The 15692-nt window shown below is 44.1% G+C and overlaps 1 protein-coding gene across 7 annotated transcripts in view; it reads left to right on the forward strand.

The window, feature by feature from the left end:
• MAPKAPK3 (MAPK activated protein kinase 3) overlaps window positions 1-15692 on the forward strand; it is an 84946-nt gene that overhangs the window by 32518 nt on the left and 36736 nt on the right. The window contains exons 1-2 of one of the 7 annotated variants that reach the window (XM_050979539.1): window positions 557-1180; window positions 7716-8065. In XM_050979539.1, the coding sequence (XP_050835496.1) occupies window positions 7841-8065 (225 nt within the window). In that variant the 5' untranslated portion in view covers window positions 557-1180; window positions 7716-7840. Of the gene's footprint in view, window positions 1-556; window positions 1181-6865; window positions 6956-7006; window positions 7319-7400; window positions 7574-7715; window positions 8066-15692 lie in introns of those variants that run through there. The other 6 variants (XM_030227887.2, XM_050979538.1, XM_050979541.1 and 3 more) reach the window with 6 other exon arrangements.

The following is a 15692-nucleotide window of genomic DNA, read 5'->3' on the forward strand; positions in this document are numbered from 1 at the left end:
CTGGGAGGCTGGAGGGGTATACAGGGACTGGGTCAGTTTCCAATGGACCCTGGGGAGTACGAGGAGGGTGATCTGCAGGGTCTGCTGCTCTGGGCAGACATTGTGTGGTTGTCACGCTGCATAGATTGTCTTAAAAGGGTTGTCTTGGTCACCTGGGAGTCTCCTGTGAATCAGGTATTAGCTTAGCAAAGTCTCCTGGAAAAGGCTACACTACCACTGTTTTGTCCTGCATTTATAGAACATTGTCGAGTTAAAATCTGGCAACCCATGAGGAAATATTTCGGTTTCTTTTAGGGTAATTGAACCTTTTATTTTTGAACACTTTATAACAAGAGCTTGATTGCTTTTATCTTTTCCTGCCACGAGTTGCCACCTCTTCTCTTATTAGAGATAAGAGAAAATGAGAGTGGTCTGTCTGCCACCTCCATTGGAGTAGGTTGAATACTTAAAAATATTAGTAATCTTTGTGCCATTCAGAACATTCAGAAGTGGATGGGGCCGGGAGCAGAGGGGAAGGCAGGATGCTGATAAGGGTGAGGTTAGAAGGGTGTTCCCTTCATGGGAATGAGCCTGAGAGCAGGCAGGCCGTGTTTAGCTCCTGACTCAGGCTTTCACTCCCTACAGTTTCATTTGGCAGCTGCTGAGCCTCCTCAGCCTCTCCATCCGTTTTCTGTCCTGAATCAGGGGCAGTGCAGTAATGAGTGCTGCTAATAATACCCAGCTATGCGAAGAGAGAGGTGCTGAGGGCCATCTGAGTATCCTGAGTATCTGCCCACCCGTCTCAGTACTCTAAGGGCCATCTCAAAGGGCTGGGAATGTCAGCCTGCAGGCACTCCTTGACCAGTTTGTTTCTGAGCCTGACTGACTTCAGCTCGCACTTCTTCTGAATGTGTGTAAATTCGCAGGGGAGGCGAGGGCCTGGCAGAGGATTTTCAGTCCTCACCTTTCCTGTTCACAGCAAGCACAACATTCAGACAATAATTCGGAGGGCCCTTTGTAGCCCTGGCTCGGGGTTGCAGAGGACACCTGCGTGCCTGTGCCCCTTCAACATGTAAATCCGAGGTTGTTTAAACCTTCTATCAGTGGTGCAGCAGCACGATGGATTCGAACAGATCTAGACTACAGAGGTAGGAGCAGCTCTCGTCTCCGGCAAACCACAGTGAACCTGCACATTCAGAAGGTATTTAATTCGTCGTCAGCCTCGGGGGGGGACGCTGAGATCCCAGCTTGGTGTGCGGCAGGAGCGTTGTAGGCCTGCGCCGGCATTGAGGAGCTGTCTGCATCCTTTTTTCACTTAGAATTAGAATTGGGCTCCATCTAGCGATCCTCGTCTGGAGGAGGTTTTAGTGCAGGCTCTGTGCTGGGGGCTGAGCAGCCATTTGTATCTCGGGCGCAGGGAAGGCACGCTCAGTACTGTGCAGAGGGAGCATCCCCGCAGAAGCGGGGTCTGCGCTGGCCAGTGCTCCCAGTACCCGTCCTGCTCTCCCGCACTGGTTTTCCAGCCGCAGTCACCGGACCCGAGCCTCTCTGCTCACGGTCCTGCAGGACCCGGAGAGATGAATATCGTCTCGAAGTAGCTGATGGGTGTGCGCATCAATGAAAGGAGCTTGCACTTGTACTGGAAAGTTCTTTAGGGGACTGCCTCAAAAAAATATTCAGGCTAATACCTGGGCTGTTTTATCTAAGAAATCTGTGATCGGTTTGAAGTCAGGAGCACTCAGCAGTGCTTCATCACTCGCCATGAACGTTGTGCTCCTTGGCATTCCTCGGGCACAGGGCAATGCCCCAAGAGGGGAACAGCACAATGTGCCCGATGTGCCGGTGTCCCAGGCCCTGCACAGTCAATATAAAGTGCTGCCATTCACACAAATTAGTTGTTTAAAACCAGTTTATATTCATATAAATGGCTTTCCAGAGTACTGTCTTGAATAATAAGGATATTACAGAGGCAGTAGCAAGAAATCTTGTTGAGTGATATCATTGAATGCTAAGCTTTAGTTATGAAAGGTATCAAGGAAAGCTCAAAGCTCGCAATAAAGCCAGGGAAGAAAATCCAGAAATAGTAAGGCAGTAAGTCCCTCAGGAAAGTTCACTGACACAATAGCACCATCTGCTGCTAAATGTGTGCTTGGGAAAAGCGGTGGCCAGAGCCCCTTCCCACTGCAGTTGTTACACGACTTCATCTGGGCATTTGGACGTTCCTGTGATCTTGTAGAGTTGGTGAAAATGAAAAGTGACATCCAGAATCATAACTCTTGAGAGGGGTCTGTGTGCCTGGGGACTTGGTTTACCTTCACCAGTAGCTTGAAAGACTGAAAGTCAACCTTTTGGTTACTACCTGGCCCTTACCCTGAGCTGTAGTGCAACAAACCCCACTGAGTGACCCAACGTTACCAACAACAAGCAGCTGTTCCTTGTTTAGAGGGGCCAGCTCGTTATTCGAGTGGGACACGCCAATTCCTGTAATCAACAACAGGTGGTGCATTTAATGTTGTGGTTTTGATTTCCCAAGCTGGTGAGTAACAATGGAGGAGTTTCCAGGGTGTGGGTGAGCTGTGCCATGGATACAGGGACTTCTGAGCTGGCTCCATGAGAAGTAGGATGTGCAGAAAGGAATGGGTTTTATTTCAAGCTGTGAAAGAATACCCTGGGTTATTATAAAGAGCTCAGCATATTCATTGTCCTGAGGCTTGTGGCACATGGTGACCTAGAAGGTGATGGCAGTTTGGCAGTGCTAGGAGTTTTGCTGCTTGATTCAAATGCTGCAGAAACTGTATTCCTGAGTGATCTTGAAGGCCACCCCAGGACTACCAGGTAATTCTGTCATACCCATTAGTTGGAGGATGTTTCAGTGAAAGAGATTAATTTCTTCTGCTCCACTGCAGCATAAAATGAAGCACCCTCTCCTGTAGACAGATTAGAAGATTTTTTATACTTTTGATTTATGATTCTTCTGTGAAAAAAATGTATCTTTTTTTTTCATGTCTGCTGAAAGGGAAACATCCAGCTGGTATCTCTCTGACTCCCCATCAATAAACTGTGGAGGAACATAGATGGATCCTCCAAAAACCTTCTCAATGACCAAGACAAGGTACCTGTAATAGGGTGTCTGAGGCAGGTGTAAAAAAACAGCTTTTCTATCCGTGTCTGTATTTCGATAAGAAAATACCTGGTATGTGCTAACAAGGAGGAATTAATCTTGAGGAACAAAGTCAGGTATCAGGACAGGCTCTCCAGATGGTGAGAATCGTGTTCTTGAGACTTCTGTTTACTTAACTAGAAGCTGCTTCATAGCCAGAATTTTAATTCCTCTTGGAAACTGTATTATAATCCCATGGACCCAAGGACAGAGGGTGTTGAGAATAAAAGAGAATTTGTTCTAGCAACAAAGCATCAGTAAAGATCATTGCCTAAGAAAGAGCTTTATAAACCTGGTTTTGTGTCAGCCAGGAGAGAAAAGAGCCAGGCTGTTTGCTGATGAGCTTTTTGAGTTTTGGGGTTTTTTTATGCCTTTTTGATAAGCCTGAGACAGACACCTTCAGAGCAGAGCCAAAAGACAGGCAAAAAAACATGCATATAGTTTGTGTTTCAGACCACTGTGTACATGACAGTCTAAACTAAAGATCCTACAAGAGACTGCTTTTGTTCTCCTTCATATCAAAATGTTACTCTGTAGAGCTGCCCTTTCTTTCTTTTAATATCACAGATGCAGTTTCTGAAGAACTTCCTGGGGGACTTAATAAGGTTGTTGCAACCACCCAGACAAAGCCATGTCCTCACTTCAACCTGACAGTACAGAGGATTTTCTCTTTGGTGACATCTGTATAATGCATCCCATGAGTGTGTGGATTTCTCATAACAGCAGAAAAAAATAGAGAGCTGTTACTCAGGCAAAGCAAAGTTTCAGAAAAACACATCACTAGTTTTCAGCTGATAATTTCTTTATCATAGCTGTTGCCATGAGACATTGCTATCAAAGGGCTGACCACCAAGGAAATCACTTTTGTATATAAGGAAACTGAGATCCCTGTACCATTCAGATATCACTCCTCAAGATCTGCCACCCCTCAGAGAACCTTTGATGATGTCAGCTTTCCTACCTCTCCAGATGACAGCAAATTCAGTTCCTTTCATGTTTATTAGAAAATGAGACATTTGAAAGTCTGAAATGTCTTTGATCCCAGCTATTGAATTGCTACAGCCCAATAAAAAGGCAGCGAAAATACCCAGTGAAATAGCCAAAATTAACCTTCTCTGTTTAAACAGAGTGGTGCTGTCTGTCTGTAAAGCAGGTATCTGTGATATTGAAAACATTATAAAATCAGGGAGAACATATCCAAACTGTGTGCTGGCTAAAATATAAAGCTTCACCAGGTTAAGACACTGGTTATAGGAAAGGGGTTGCTGCCCCTAAGGTTATTGAAAGAAGATGACCTAAATATTTGCTGTTTTCTCCTAAAAGCTGTGTTTTATTTTGGGACATAGCAGGCATAACTAAGCTACACCAAATTCTCTTTTGAAATTTAAGTTGCTCTATGTTGTTGCTGTTGGGGACTTCTGGTAAAAGTAGGATTAATGTTTAATTTACAGTGTGGAGGATTTTTGTGAGGAAAGAACTTTTGCTGTAGTGGGCTCTTAGCCTGTAATAGTACTTTTTTAGGGGTTTTTTAAACTTCAAAAAGCAAACATCAATAAATAAATAAAAGCATCTGTTTGAGTGAAAAACATCCCCTGGCTCAAGGAGCTGCAGTGGGCCTGTCAGTGTATTCTCCATCAGCATCTCCAGAGGATGCTAATGGAGCTCCACCTGCCATGAGCACCAAGAAAGGCTTCAGGAGCTGCTTTTTCTTTTGGGGTCATTCTTGTGAAGAATGAGGCTGTCTGATACTTGGGCTGATGCTAGAAAGGCTTTTTAGGAGTTTATGGCGGTTGAAATTAGCAGAGGGTTGAAGTAAGGCCTTATTAACCATGATTCACATTGGGATTTTAGGTGTTTTGCCCTGTTTAAACTTACTACTGGTTGCTGGTAAAATGATGAGCTTTGCCAAGAGCATATCCAGGCAACATCAGGTGATGAACCCAAACAAGCTTTTCATCCAGTGAGATACTGAGTTCAGAAATGTGGGTTTTATCATCCCAGTTTAACTCTTCTCATCAGGAGATGGCTCATGACTGAGACATGTAGAATCAACTAATTTCACACATCCTGTCTCATTCCCTCATCTTTTCTCCTTGCTTTCCATGCACAGCTTATTTTTTTAGAAACTCATTCTTGTAATAGTTAGAGTTATAGTTTCTTAATGAAATTCCTTACTTCTGACACACTATAGAAAATAGCAACCCCTTCAGTAGACATCTGCTTGGAATTTTTACAACATTTAATATTTCTTAGAATAGAGCCATAAATCGCCTTCTACCAGCTTCAATGTGCTAGTCAATGTAACTCCTGCCTGCTCTGGGCAGCTGTAGGCTTTTGGGTGAGAGTTACATGGAAAGATCCAAAGCAGGGCCAGGAATGGGAGCTACAGATGGGCGTGAGCAAGTATGGTTTTCAAATTAAAAAATGCAGAAGAGAATGGAGAGATTTAGAAGTTTTCTGAAGGGTCTGGCCCAGTGACTGAGTGCAGAGAAGAGAACAAATAGTTACCTGTTGCAAAGAGAAGAAAGTTACCATCCAGGACAAACAGAAAAGCAAAGACAGGGAGAAGGCATGGGAAGGAAAATCAGAGCAAGCTGGTGACCGCAGAACCATGTTATTGAAGGTTTCCAACCTGGGAGCTCGCAGTTACATATATACATTTCTCTGAGACTACCGCAGTGGGAGGTGATGCAGACTAAGAGGGCTGACAGCTAAACCTGAAAAGAGTGGAAATAGCTGTTTCCTCAGGGATTTGATTAGCCAAGAATAAGTGAACTGAATCAGGGGACCAGGCCCTCCAGCAGCTGAAGTGCTGAAAGCCTGGAAGGGAAACCTGAGGCAGAATAGCTGTAGCATCACATCACATGGTGATGTACTGCAGATCTGCATCCTGCTAAGTTGAACTACTTTTTATTCCTTGGAGAAAGGGCTCATTAGCCCTTTTAATTATTTTCCTATCTGCTAGAACTCCAGATGCTATTATGTTACGTAAAATGACAAATGTATTTTTAACTTGTAAAGCATATGAACTTTAAGCTCCTTCCAGTGATACGAATACAGCTCAATTTCGATGCATGACTCATCTTCACATGTAGGGAAAAAAGCTCAGCATTTCACATCCCTGGAACCACACTCTGTGCACCAGTGATGAGCGACAGTTGCTGTGGGAACCATCCCTTTTAGTATCCTGACTGTGCATCCTAAAGTGCCGAGAAACACTGACAGCGTCTTTGGTCGCTTTTAGTGACTGCGTTAAGTGAGAGCATCCTTTCGGTAGCCAAGCGCGTGAAGGATCACTGCCCGCTATCGCGTCTCCTTGCAACACAGCCTGTTTAACTCAGGGTTTGGAGCGAACGTGGCGATTCTCCCCTTCCCGGAGGAGCCATCGGGAGAAGGGCCGGCGATGCCACCGCGCGGGCGCGCTGCGCTACCAGCCCGGAGCCGCCGCCGCCGCCGCTGCAGCCTCATTTCCCCTCTCTTATCAGGGCAGTTTACCCCAATAAATTAATATCGTGCCTTAAATCACCGCCCTAGATCACCTTAAAACCACCGCGGGAGTTGTTCCCCACCAGGGCTGTTCAGGGGAGCCCGAGCAGTGGAACCTGAGCACGAGGCAGCTCCCGCTCCCCGCGAGGGCCCGGCCCAGTCCGGGCCGCTGGTCGGGGCTCGGCCCGGTCCCGCCGCCGGCAGCCCGGCGCGGCTCGGGGCGGGAAGGCGGCGCGCACCTGCCCGGGGCGGCGGGGCGGACCCAGGCAGAGCCCGCCTTCCCCGAGCCGCTCCGGGAAGCCTCGGCTGGGGCCGCGCCGCCACAGGCAGGTAATCGAGCTCCGGCGTGGATCTGCCCCCGCCCGGCTCCCTCCGCCGCCACCACCCCCCGCTCTCCCGGCTTCGCCTCAGGGCTTTCCCGCCCTCCGCCGCCGCCTCAGCGCGGGGGGCCGAGCCAGCGGCCCCTCTGCTCGTGGTAACGGGGCTGCTGGCGCCGGGACCCGCCCCGGGGATCCCCCTCAAGTCCCCAGCGGGACCCTCTCGTCTTTGGGAGCCACGCCATGACGTCTCCACGGACTTCAGTTTCTGGGAGGTTTGGTGGTCCCTGCCCCTGGCATGAGGACCCAGGCAATTAAAGTACAGTCCCAGGGTTCGGCGCCTGCTCAGGCAGTGACACTCTGGGGTTCAGTCCAGGTATTCATGGTTCTCTTGCGTAATTTGGGAGTGTCGCGATGAGGCAGGGGACCATTGCGAGGGTTTCTATATAAAACATTGAGGCAACAAGTGGTTGATGAGGGTTTATGAGCTCGAAGCTCTGTTCTGTTGTGCAGAGCTTAGTTGTGGGGTTACTCCAAGACGCAGCAGTTACTCAGTTACTTTTTGTTGCAGTAAAAGCAGTGATTTATACCTGCAGGCTGAGAGCTGTTTGTACTGGAAGTGGGGTGACAGGTCTGTAAAGCTCAAGTGTGCTTTCCTGAAGTGACCCTTCACTTCTCTCTGGCACCTCGTCATCTTGTTAAGGGAAAAGTGGTGAGGTGGGACGGCAGTTAGTTTATTTCAATTACTAACACTTGTTTACATTTCTACTCAGGACTAAATGGCGAGCAAATGGACTGCTTGAAGCACTGGGTTTGATTGCTTAAGAGAAGGGGCTCTGCTGAGGACACCCCACAGGAATCTGTCGGGTATCTCTCTCATCCCAGACTTTTCCCTGATATGGAACAAAGTGAAGGTGAACAGGAATCCCAGGCCGAGAGTCACGTGGAGAGCAAGAGCAGCGTGAAATCCTTGCCTGGGGGAACAGCCCATGTCAAACTAGAGATAAAAAAACATGCAGTTACAGACGACTACAAACTCTCCAAACGTGTGCTAGGGTTAGGAATCAATGGCAAAGTACTGGAGTGTTTCAACAAGGAGACAGGCCAGAAATGTGCTTTGAAGGTATGTGTGTTTTGTCCTTTTTTTCCTTATTTATGTTTTGGAGGCCAAAGTTCATTCCGTGTAAAAGCTACTTGTTCTGTGCTTACCTTTCTCAAAGAGTGATGCGTGAAGAACCTGAATATGTGGAAACATTTGCTATCACAACACTGGAGTCCCAGCTTGAGCCTTTTCCAGAATATTCTGTGTAGTTTCCAGAATAACGTTATCAGCTGTAAAATTCTCATGTTAATATTTAAAAGACAAGAAAGCGGGGGAGAGAACCGTGTCTTGGTGTGTTCTGGGAGAAAACTTGTTAGATTTTGAATGAACATATTATGCAATACTCATGAAGGAAACTATTTTGGATCTTGTGCAGTGAATAGGCCTAAACTGTGAAATACTTAAATGTTCATTGATCTTCAGTCTTTCCTCTGTATGAAGATTTTTCTTAAGGAGCATTTCTAGTTGTTCATTTATTTTCCTCCTTTATTTTTGCCATCAATTTACCGAAGGTATTTCCTGGGAAAGCACCAATTACACCAGTATGGCAAGTGAGTTTAGTAGATATTTATGGTGGTAAGTGCCACTTAAATAAATGGAGCAATAACCATTCATTAGAGAGCATAAAGCTTACTTGCCTTTTGTTCTGCAGCTTTTAAACTTGAAAATTTCCTAAGTGCTCTTAAACCACATTATTGGGAAAAAAAGCAGCCTAAATGAGAACCAGGATGGTTCAGTACCAGAAGACTAAAATCAGCTGAAGTAATTGTCATGAGAATTTCTTATGGGTGTAACAGATTCCTTGCTGGTGTTAATCTGGTGGGTCCAGGAGACTCTCAGGTATCCTTCCTTTCCTATCCTTCCTTTCACACTCCATGTGTGCTGGGAGTAGAGTGCATCTGCCAAGGGTCAGCTGCAGGCTCTGCCAAGGCCTGGAGATGGTCTCTAGCAAACAGAACTGCTGTCCCCACCAAAGCCTTTGCATTGTGATAGAGAAGCCTGGAAATACCTGGTAGCTTGGGGTACTGGAAAAAAAATAATAGAGGAACTAGAAAAGCTTAAAATACAATAATTTGCTGATTAATTCACGTGTTTCCAACACTGATGTAGTATATGACACTCTTTTGTATTAGCTTCACGTAGCTGACTGACAGAAGTTTATCAGAGGGAAACTGGAGGTTCTGACAACAGACTGCAGGTACTGGGGTTTTGCACCTGCCATGGGGAGTGCCACATCTTTGCATCTCTGAGATGATCCATTAATCAAGTCTTTCTGGAGTGCTAGCAACATTAATTTCTAAACTTAGCATACTGTGATGAAGGATAATAGTTAATGCTGAAGCTGATCTGCTGTTTCTGAAGAGTTCAGTGGCTTTGTTGCTGGTTAGAGATCATTCACACTTCAAAGGGTTTGTAGTCATAAGGGCTGGAAGCATTTTAAAATAGAAGTTGCCATTCCAGAGGGCAATCCAGTAGCAACAAGTACGTTCCAGAGCAAATTTTGTAGTTCTGGAATGAAGTAGGAGACATATTTCAATGTATATTAGCATCTGGAAACTATTTTTTTATTTTAGCCCTCAGAGCTGGGGAGAGGGAGAAGAGAATGGAAGTTGCTGTGCCCTGATAGAATGTCTTCTGCTTGATGGGTTGGAGGAGCCTATTGGTGGGGTCTCTAATACCTGTTTGTGTTTAGCACTGATTGAGTTGGCTGATTTTTTCCAGAACTTTTAATACATATTAAGGACTAAAGTTCCACTTCCCCAGTCATTACAGGTCAGCAATAGCTGATGTATCACTGAACTTACCCTGTAAATGTGTTTGTCATCCTGTTTCCCATCCAGTTGTGCAATGTGTGCACTTTTCTTCTGAACAGGACAGAAGTATGGCAGCAATATTAAGATGTTAATAAGTTCTCTCGGGAGTTTGAATGGCAGATAATAGTTTGCTGCTTGTGTGTGTGCGTTTCTCATCGTTATGGGTTTAAGTGCTGAATAAAAAGTTAAACATGCAATTAAGTGAAACTGCCAGCAGCCCAGAGAGAATCCACTGCTCTCTGCAAAGATGGTCTAGTGAGAAGATTACCCAACAAGGAGGGATAAAAACTCTGCTTGGTTAATTTGCAAGAATAGAAAGATGTTTTCCCAGCCCTGAAGATATTTGCAAGGATGAAAATATTCATAGGAAGTTTTTCCTTTGTTTCTTGTGAAACCTGAACTGGGCCACACAAGTCCCAAACCTGCTCCAGATGACAGTTCAGAGCAAATTATCCAGTCAAAGCAGTTATGTAAAAGGGACAAGAAGCTTAGGAAAAAATATTCAGAAACAGCTTCACAGCAGAATTCTCTGTGTAGGGACAACAGGGCCTTGCCACTGCTCATTCTTTTCAGGTGTGATGGCAGGGTTATCATTCACTTACAGGAATAGAAAGTGGAGACTGATGAAGCTGTTACAGAGCAAACCCAACTGGTATGACAGGTAAAGAGAAATGGAAAGACTGAGTTGCAAGCTGAACATGAAAAAAAGGGATGCTGGATGGATTTTTTTCTGGAGGTTGCTTGCACATATCCATTGAGATTTATGTATATTTGTGGACAAATACTTCAGGCATGAGAGTGCTTGCTGTAACCTGCTCCTGGGAAAGGAAGAACATCACTCCTGCTGCTGAAGATAAAGTGTAATAGGCTGTTCCCCTTCACATCAAACTTGCCCATTAAAGCAGCTCCTGACTGGGCAGATCACACTGCTTTCTGCCTGCAGGTTTTCTTTTAAATGGGAACAGAGCCAGCACAGCCAGGGTCTGGATAGAAATTACTCAATGGAAGGAATTTTAGCAGACGTACTCAAGAGGAAAGGGCTTGAACAGGCAAAAATATTCATCCCCAGAGCCATACATCAATCAAGCACTCCATGCTGTAATTGGGAGGTCCTTGTTGTTGTTAGTCCATATCCATAATTGGAACAGGTTAGAATTTCACTAATCATTTTGGAGTGGGAAAACTCAAGACATCCTTTTGGAGATACTACAGGATTTTGGTTATTTTCCCAAAATACTGTGTGGCTTAGTTTACTCAGTTTGGCATTGTGATTTGTTGCCCAGTTTACAATGTGCTGTCAGCTTTGTTTCTGTTAAATTGAAATTGCCACAGGCATTGCTGTCCTGCTCCAGAAAATCTCATCTGGTTTCTCACTTAGACACATAATGACGTTTTGGCTGAACAGCACTGTTTCCAAATAGTGAGAACACGAGGATTTAGAAAAGTAGAAGCATAAACAAAACTGCTGTGCAGGACTGTGGCCTTCTAGAAGGCAGCTATGTTTTGGTCTCTGTCTCCCTTACAAATAGAAAAGCTTCTCAGATCTCTTTCCATAGTTGATCCAGAAATAGCTGTCAAGTGAAGTCTAGTCACTCTGCTATTTTTATCTCCTCTCTGCCAGCCTGCCCCCTTCTGTTCACTTTACCTTTTGGGGCTTTAGGGCAAGGTTACCCTCCACTTCCTTAACACTGACATCTGCCCCGGTGTTCTCTGCTGGTGTTTGCACTCCTCACTGTTTTTAGGGAGAGAAGGAAACCAAAATAGCTGGTTATCTGTGAGGATAAATGTGAAGTCCTGGGACTTGCCTTCCATGAAAAAAAACCCCAGCCTACAGCTCCTTGTTCTTTCTTTTCTTCTCCCTCATTTCTTTTTTGGCACAAATTCCTGCTAAGTGGTGTCAAAATAATACTTCAATGTATTTGATGATGTCCTTTATTTTTGTGGAAGATGGTAGGAAGGGCTCAGAGCTAGAATTAAGAAATAATAAGAATAGAGAGAACAGAGAGGTAGAGAGCCTCCTGCAGGGTATTGAGGCTTCTCTGCATCTGCAGCTTCAGGATTTTGGTGGATGTTTCAGGATATAAAAACAGTGTTAGACATCATTGCCATAATATTTATCTTCAGTAAACAGAAGGTACTTCTCTCCAGAAGAAAAGGAAGGACAATTCAGGCAGAGCCACAAAACAAAGACCCTTGGAACTTTAGGAAAGCTGAGTACCTTGGTTAGGGGGTGCATTGGCACTTTTGGGATGAGTAACTCCTGAGTAGTAGTGGTAAAATGCTTCTCCCCTAAGCACTGGGCACATGGCCTGTGTACTGCAGATGCCTCCAGCCACCCAACGCTTCCAGGCTCAGGTGGAGGATGTATGAATGGACCTGCCACTTCATGGAATTGTTTAGATTGGGAAAAAGCCTTAAAGATCAAGCCCTGCCATTAACCCAGCACTTCCAAGCCCACCACTGAACCATGTCCCCAAGTACCACATCTACACATAGAACTTATCCTCTGGAATAAATAGTGAGTTAAGCCATCCTCTGCCTCATGGAAAATGTGTTGTGCTGCTGAGTGCCAGCAGGAAAGTGACTGTAACTTGCTGATTTGAAGACAACTAGGCATAGCCCAAATGTTAAATAAAGCAAAAAGCAAACACAAGATTGAACAGTCTCCTTGCCTTTTAGGTTTGAAGAATGTTTAGTGAATGATAGAAATAATTGTAGAGTAGGAGTCTCTGCTGCTACGCATAAGAGTATTAGCATAACTTTCTTCTCAGAAGGAAAGGGAACAGGTAATGGAGAAAAAAATTTTATAAAATAAGTCCTTCCCAAACTTATTCTTGGGACCCACACATAGGACTATCTAGAGAATGTTGTTCTGCTTTCCACAGGTGATTTGTTGTACACAGAGACAGGTGTTCTTCCTCAGTTTCATTTGGTCTTGAGCTATGTTTCTGTCTCCCACTCAATTTTAAGGTTTCTGATTACATTAAATTGTTCTGCAAAAGCTATTATCGAGATAGTCTGTTTCCAGTTAGTTTACCCTGAAGCTAGGTCATGATTGCTCACAAACAGGAGACTGTACAGTCCAAAGTATTTGTTTTGCAAATTATCTAAATAGCTGGTGCTTGTAAAATACCCTTCTTGCTGCCTGAAGTAAGATGAAGACCAAGGAAAATGATGCAGCAGTGGAGAAAGCACTGTACACAGTGAAAGTGAAGATTATTTTAGGCTGATGATTGCTTGTAGAATAGGAAATGTTAACAATCTTCTTAGATGCTGTAGATTGCATTTTTAGAAGAGAAATATGCTAGATTAGGAATGAAACATTTCAACATTTTTGGCATAAGGAAGAATAATGGTGTGCTAAGCTTAGAACTGTGATGACAGTTTGGGGAACCAAATGTAATGGTTGGTTAGGTTTTAGCCAGGGTGAAGCAGCTCTTCTGGAATGATTGTGTGTTTCTGGAGGAAATCAGCACTTCCTAGTGAAGTATTGTGTAGTTTCCTCTTACCTACCATGTTTCCTGCAGAGGGTTTATGCTGGTTTATCTCATGTACAGTAAATTCACTGTCAGTAATTAATACAGCTTAGTCTGAGTAATAAAGTCTGGGAGCTGTGCTGTAGATCAAAGCTGGATACAGCATAGAATGAATAGGAGTTCAGAAAAGTTCTAGTGAAATGGCAGCCCTGTCTATAGAGGAGTGCCTAAAATATGGATAGCATCAGACTGGTCCTTTAATTTTATCCTTCAGTGCCAATCTTGGTGACTATTATGTAAATATGCATAAAATACCTAAAATAACTTCCAGTCGATTAAAAAGTGGGTCGTTTCTACTGCTACAAGAATTGTTTTTAAACCAGTGAGTCATTCAAGACCAGAGTCTTTGAGCACTTTGTTCTTATTGGGGCCAGACTGGCACTTTTCAAAGTGTCAGTTGGACTAGTTAATTTTTAAAAAAACAAGGACTTATCCACTTACTTTGAAGAGCTGACATTCTTTACTGGTCTGCTGTTTATTTGAAATATAGCAAATAATTTAAAAAATAAAAATATGGGCTTGGTCTGAAATAATGGAACAATATGTAATAAGTTTTTTTTTTCAATGGCAATTAATTAAGCCTAAGAAGCAGAAACAGAAATCCAAATGTTATAAACCATTAAGTCATCTTGAAAAAGCAAAACTATGTTGATGCTACTTTGCACCTTCTCTGTTCTCCCCCGGTCTCTCAGCAAGCTGGCACACGTTATAGCCTGACTTGCGTGGCAACAAAGCTCGGGAAGATCAAGGCGTGTTCCCCGCCTTGCCAGGTTCAAAGACCTGATAAAGTTCCAGATAAGTGTCTTACTCAGCTGCGGGGAAGGTGCTGAAAGCAGAGCACGTGTGTGCCTCGGTCAGACACCGCTGATCGCCTGACACCCTCCTAGGACTACAAGGCTCTTCTCTATCTGCCCCTCCTCGCTTTAGAGTTTAAATCCTCCTGTGCCATTTAACCAAAGGAAAACCTCGCTGATTTGTGCTAGTGGGAGTCTCGTTACAGGTAACTGGATTTTGCAAATCAGTTTAAGTGCAAAGGAGCAAGATGCACGAATTTTAAACTTAATACACCTGAAGTACACTTGTGTTCTAAATTTACTTATGGTCATGTAGAGAGATTCCCAGATTGGAAAAACCTGATAACATTTGGAAAGAGTCAGGTCCACACCTGAATGTCAAGGCTCACACACATCCCTTTTTCCTTAGTGTATTTTCCTCTGTCTGTGGTAGCACCCTGTTTTAAGAGGGGCCTGGCCTGAGAATGAATGGCTTCTTGTTGTCTTTTGTGCAGTTCAGTTTCAGTAGAAAGCCGAGATTATGTTCATGCTGTGATAAATTCATGGGAAGCACAGAGAAAGAAGATGTCACTGTTACTGGGAGCAAGAGCCAATGTGAATTTGAGGAAGTTAGTGGATTAATATCTTGTCTATGAATATTCTGTTTTAATCCCTTCACTGTATACAGTGATTTATTTTTTTTCTAAAAAATGATACAATCTTTGATTTATTTACACCATCATGCAGCATTTTGCATCTCTAAATATTTTTGTAGTTGATCTTTGCTTGACCCTGAAGAAGTTCCCATTTCTCATATGACTTGAATACGTTTCCATGTTTTAGTTTTCCATGATGTGTCCTTTGAACAGCAAACTTTAGGATGGTGTGTAATATTCTGTTAGCAACAGTACAGTTGTCTGCAGAGCTTTATATCTTTTATGTCTTTTGGCCCTGCAGAGTGTGTGCAGTCTGTGTGGCTCTTGCACTTTCTGAAGACACAGCGACACTGATGGGAAGGGAAGGGTCAGGGATGTGGCCAGTGCTGGAGGTGGAGAGTAGATGACCTGCTTAACTAATTGGAAAACCGTGAGAACTTCTTTCCATCAGCAGCAGTGAAAGCTGGTGGTGTGGTCTGCCTGGATTAGGGTGTATAAACTGCAGGGATTGTGGTATTTTACACAGACTTCCTAAGTACTTAAGATGATTCAAAGCTCCGTAAATGAGATTAAGCTGTAACGCTGCAGCATTTTAATACCTCGGCAGTAAAGGGGAGAGGATTCTTGCTCAGCATGTAAATCACAAGTGGCCTCCCAGTTCCTGAATCTTTGTGATACCTGGCATTTTGCACTGGAGCTTTCACGGCCTGTATTAAGAAAAAACCCAAATATTAGATTTGTGTAAAAGTTACCTTTTTGTCCAGAGAAGTTTCCTTGCTGAATTTGTTTTAAAAACCCCCTGAAACCAAACAAATCACTCTGAGAGTACCATCTTTATGAGTAATTTCAGATGATCTGGATAAGGAGCC

This window comes from Serinus canaria, chromosome 12, assembly GCF_022539315.1.
Source record: "Serinus canaria isolate serCan28SL12 chromosome 12, serCan2020, whole genome shotgun sequence".
Classification (NCBI taxonomy): domain Eukaryota; kingdom Metazoa; phylum Chordata; class Aves; order Passeriformes; family Fringillidae; genus Serinus; species Serinus canaria.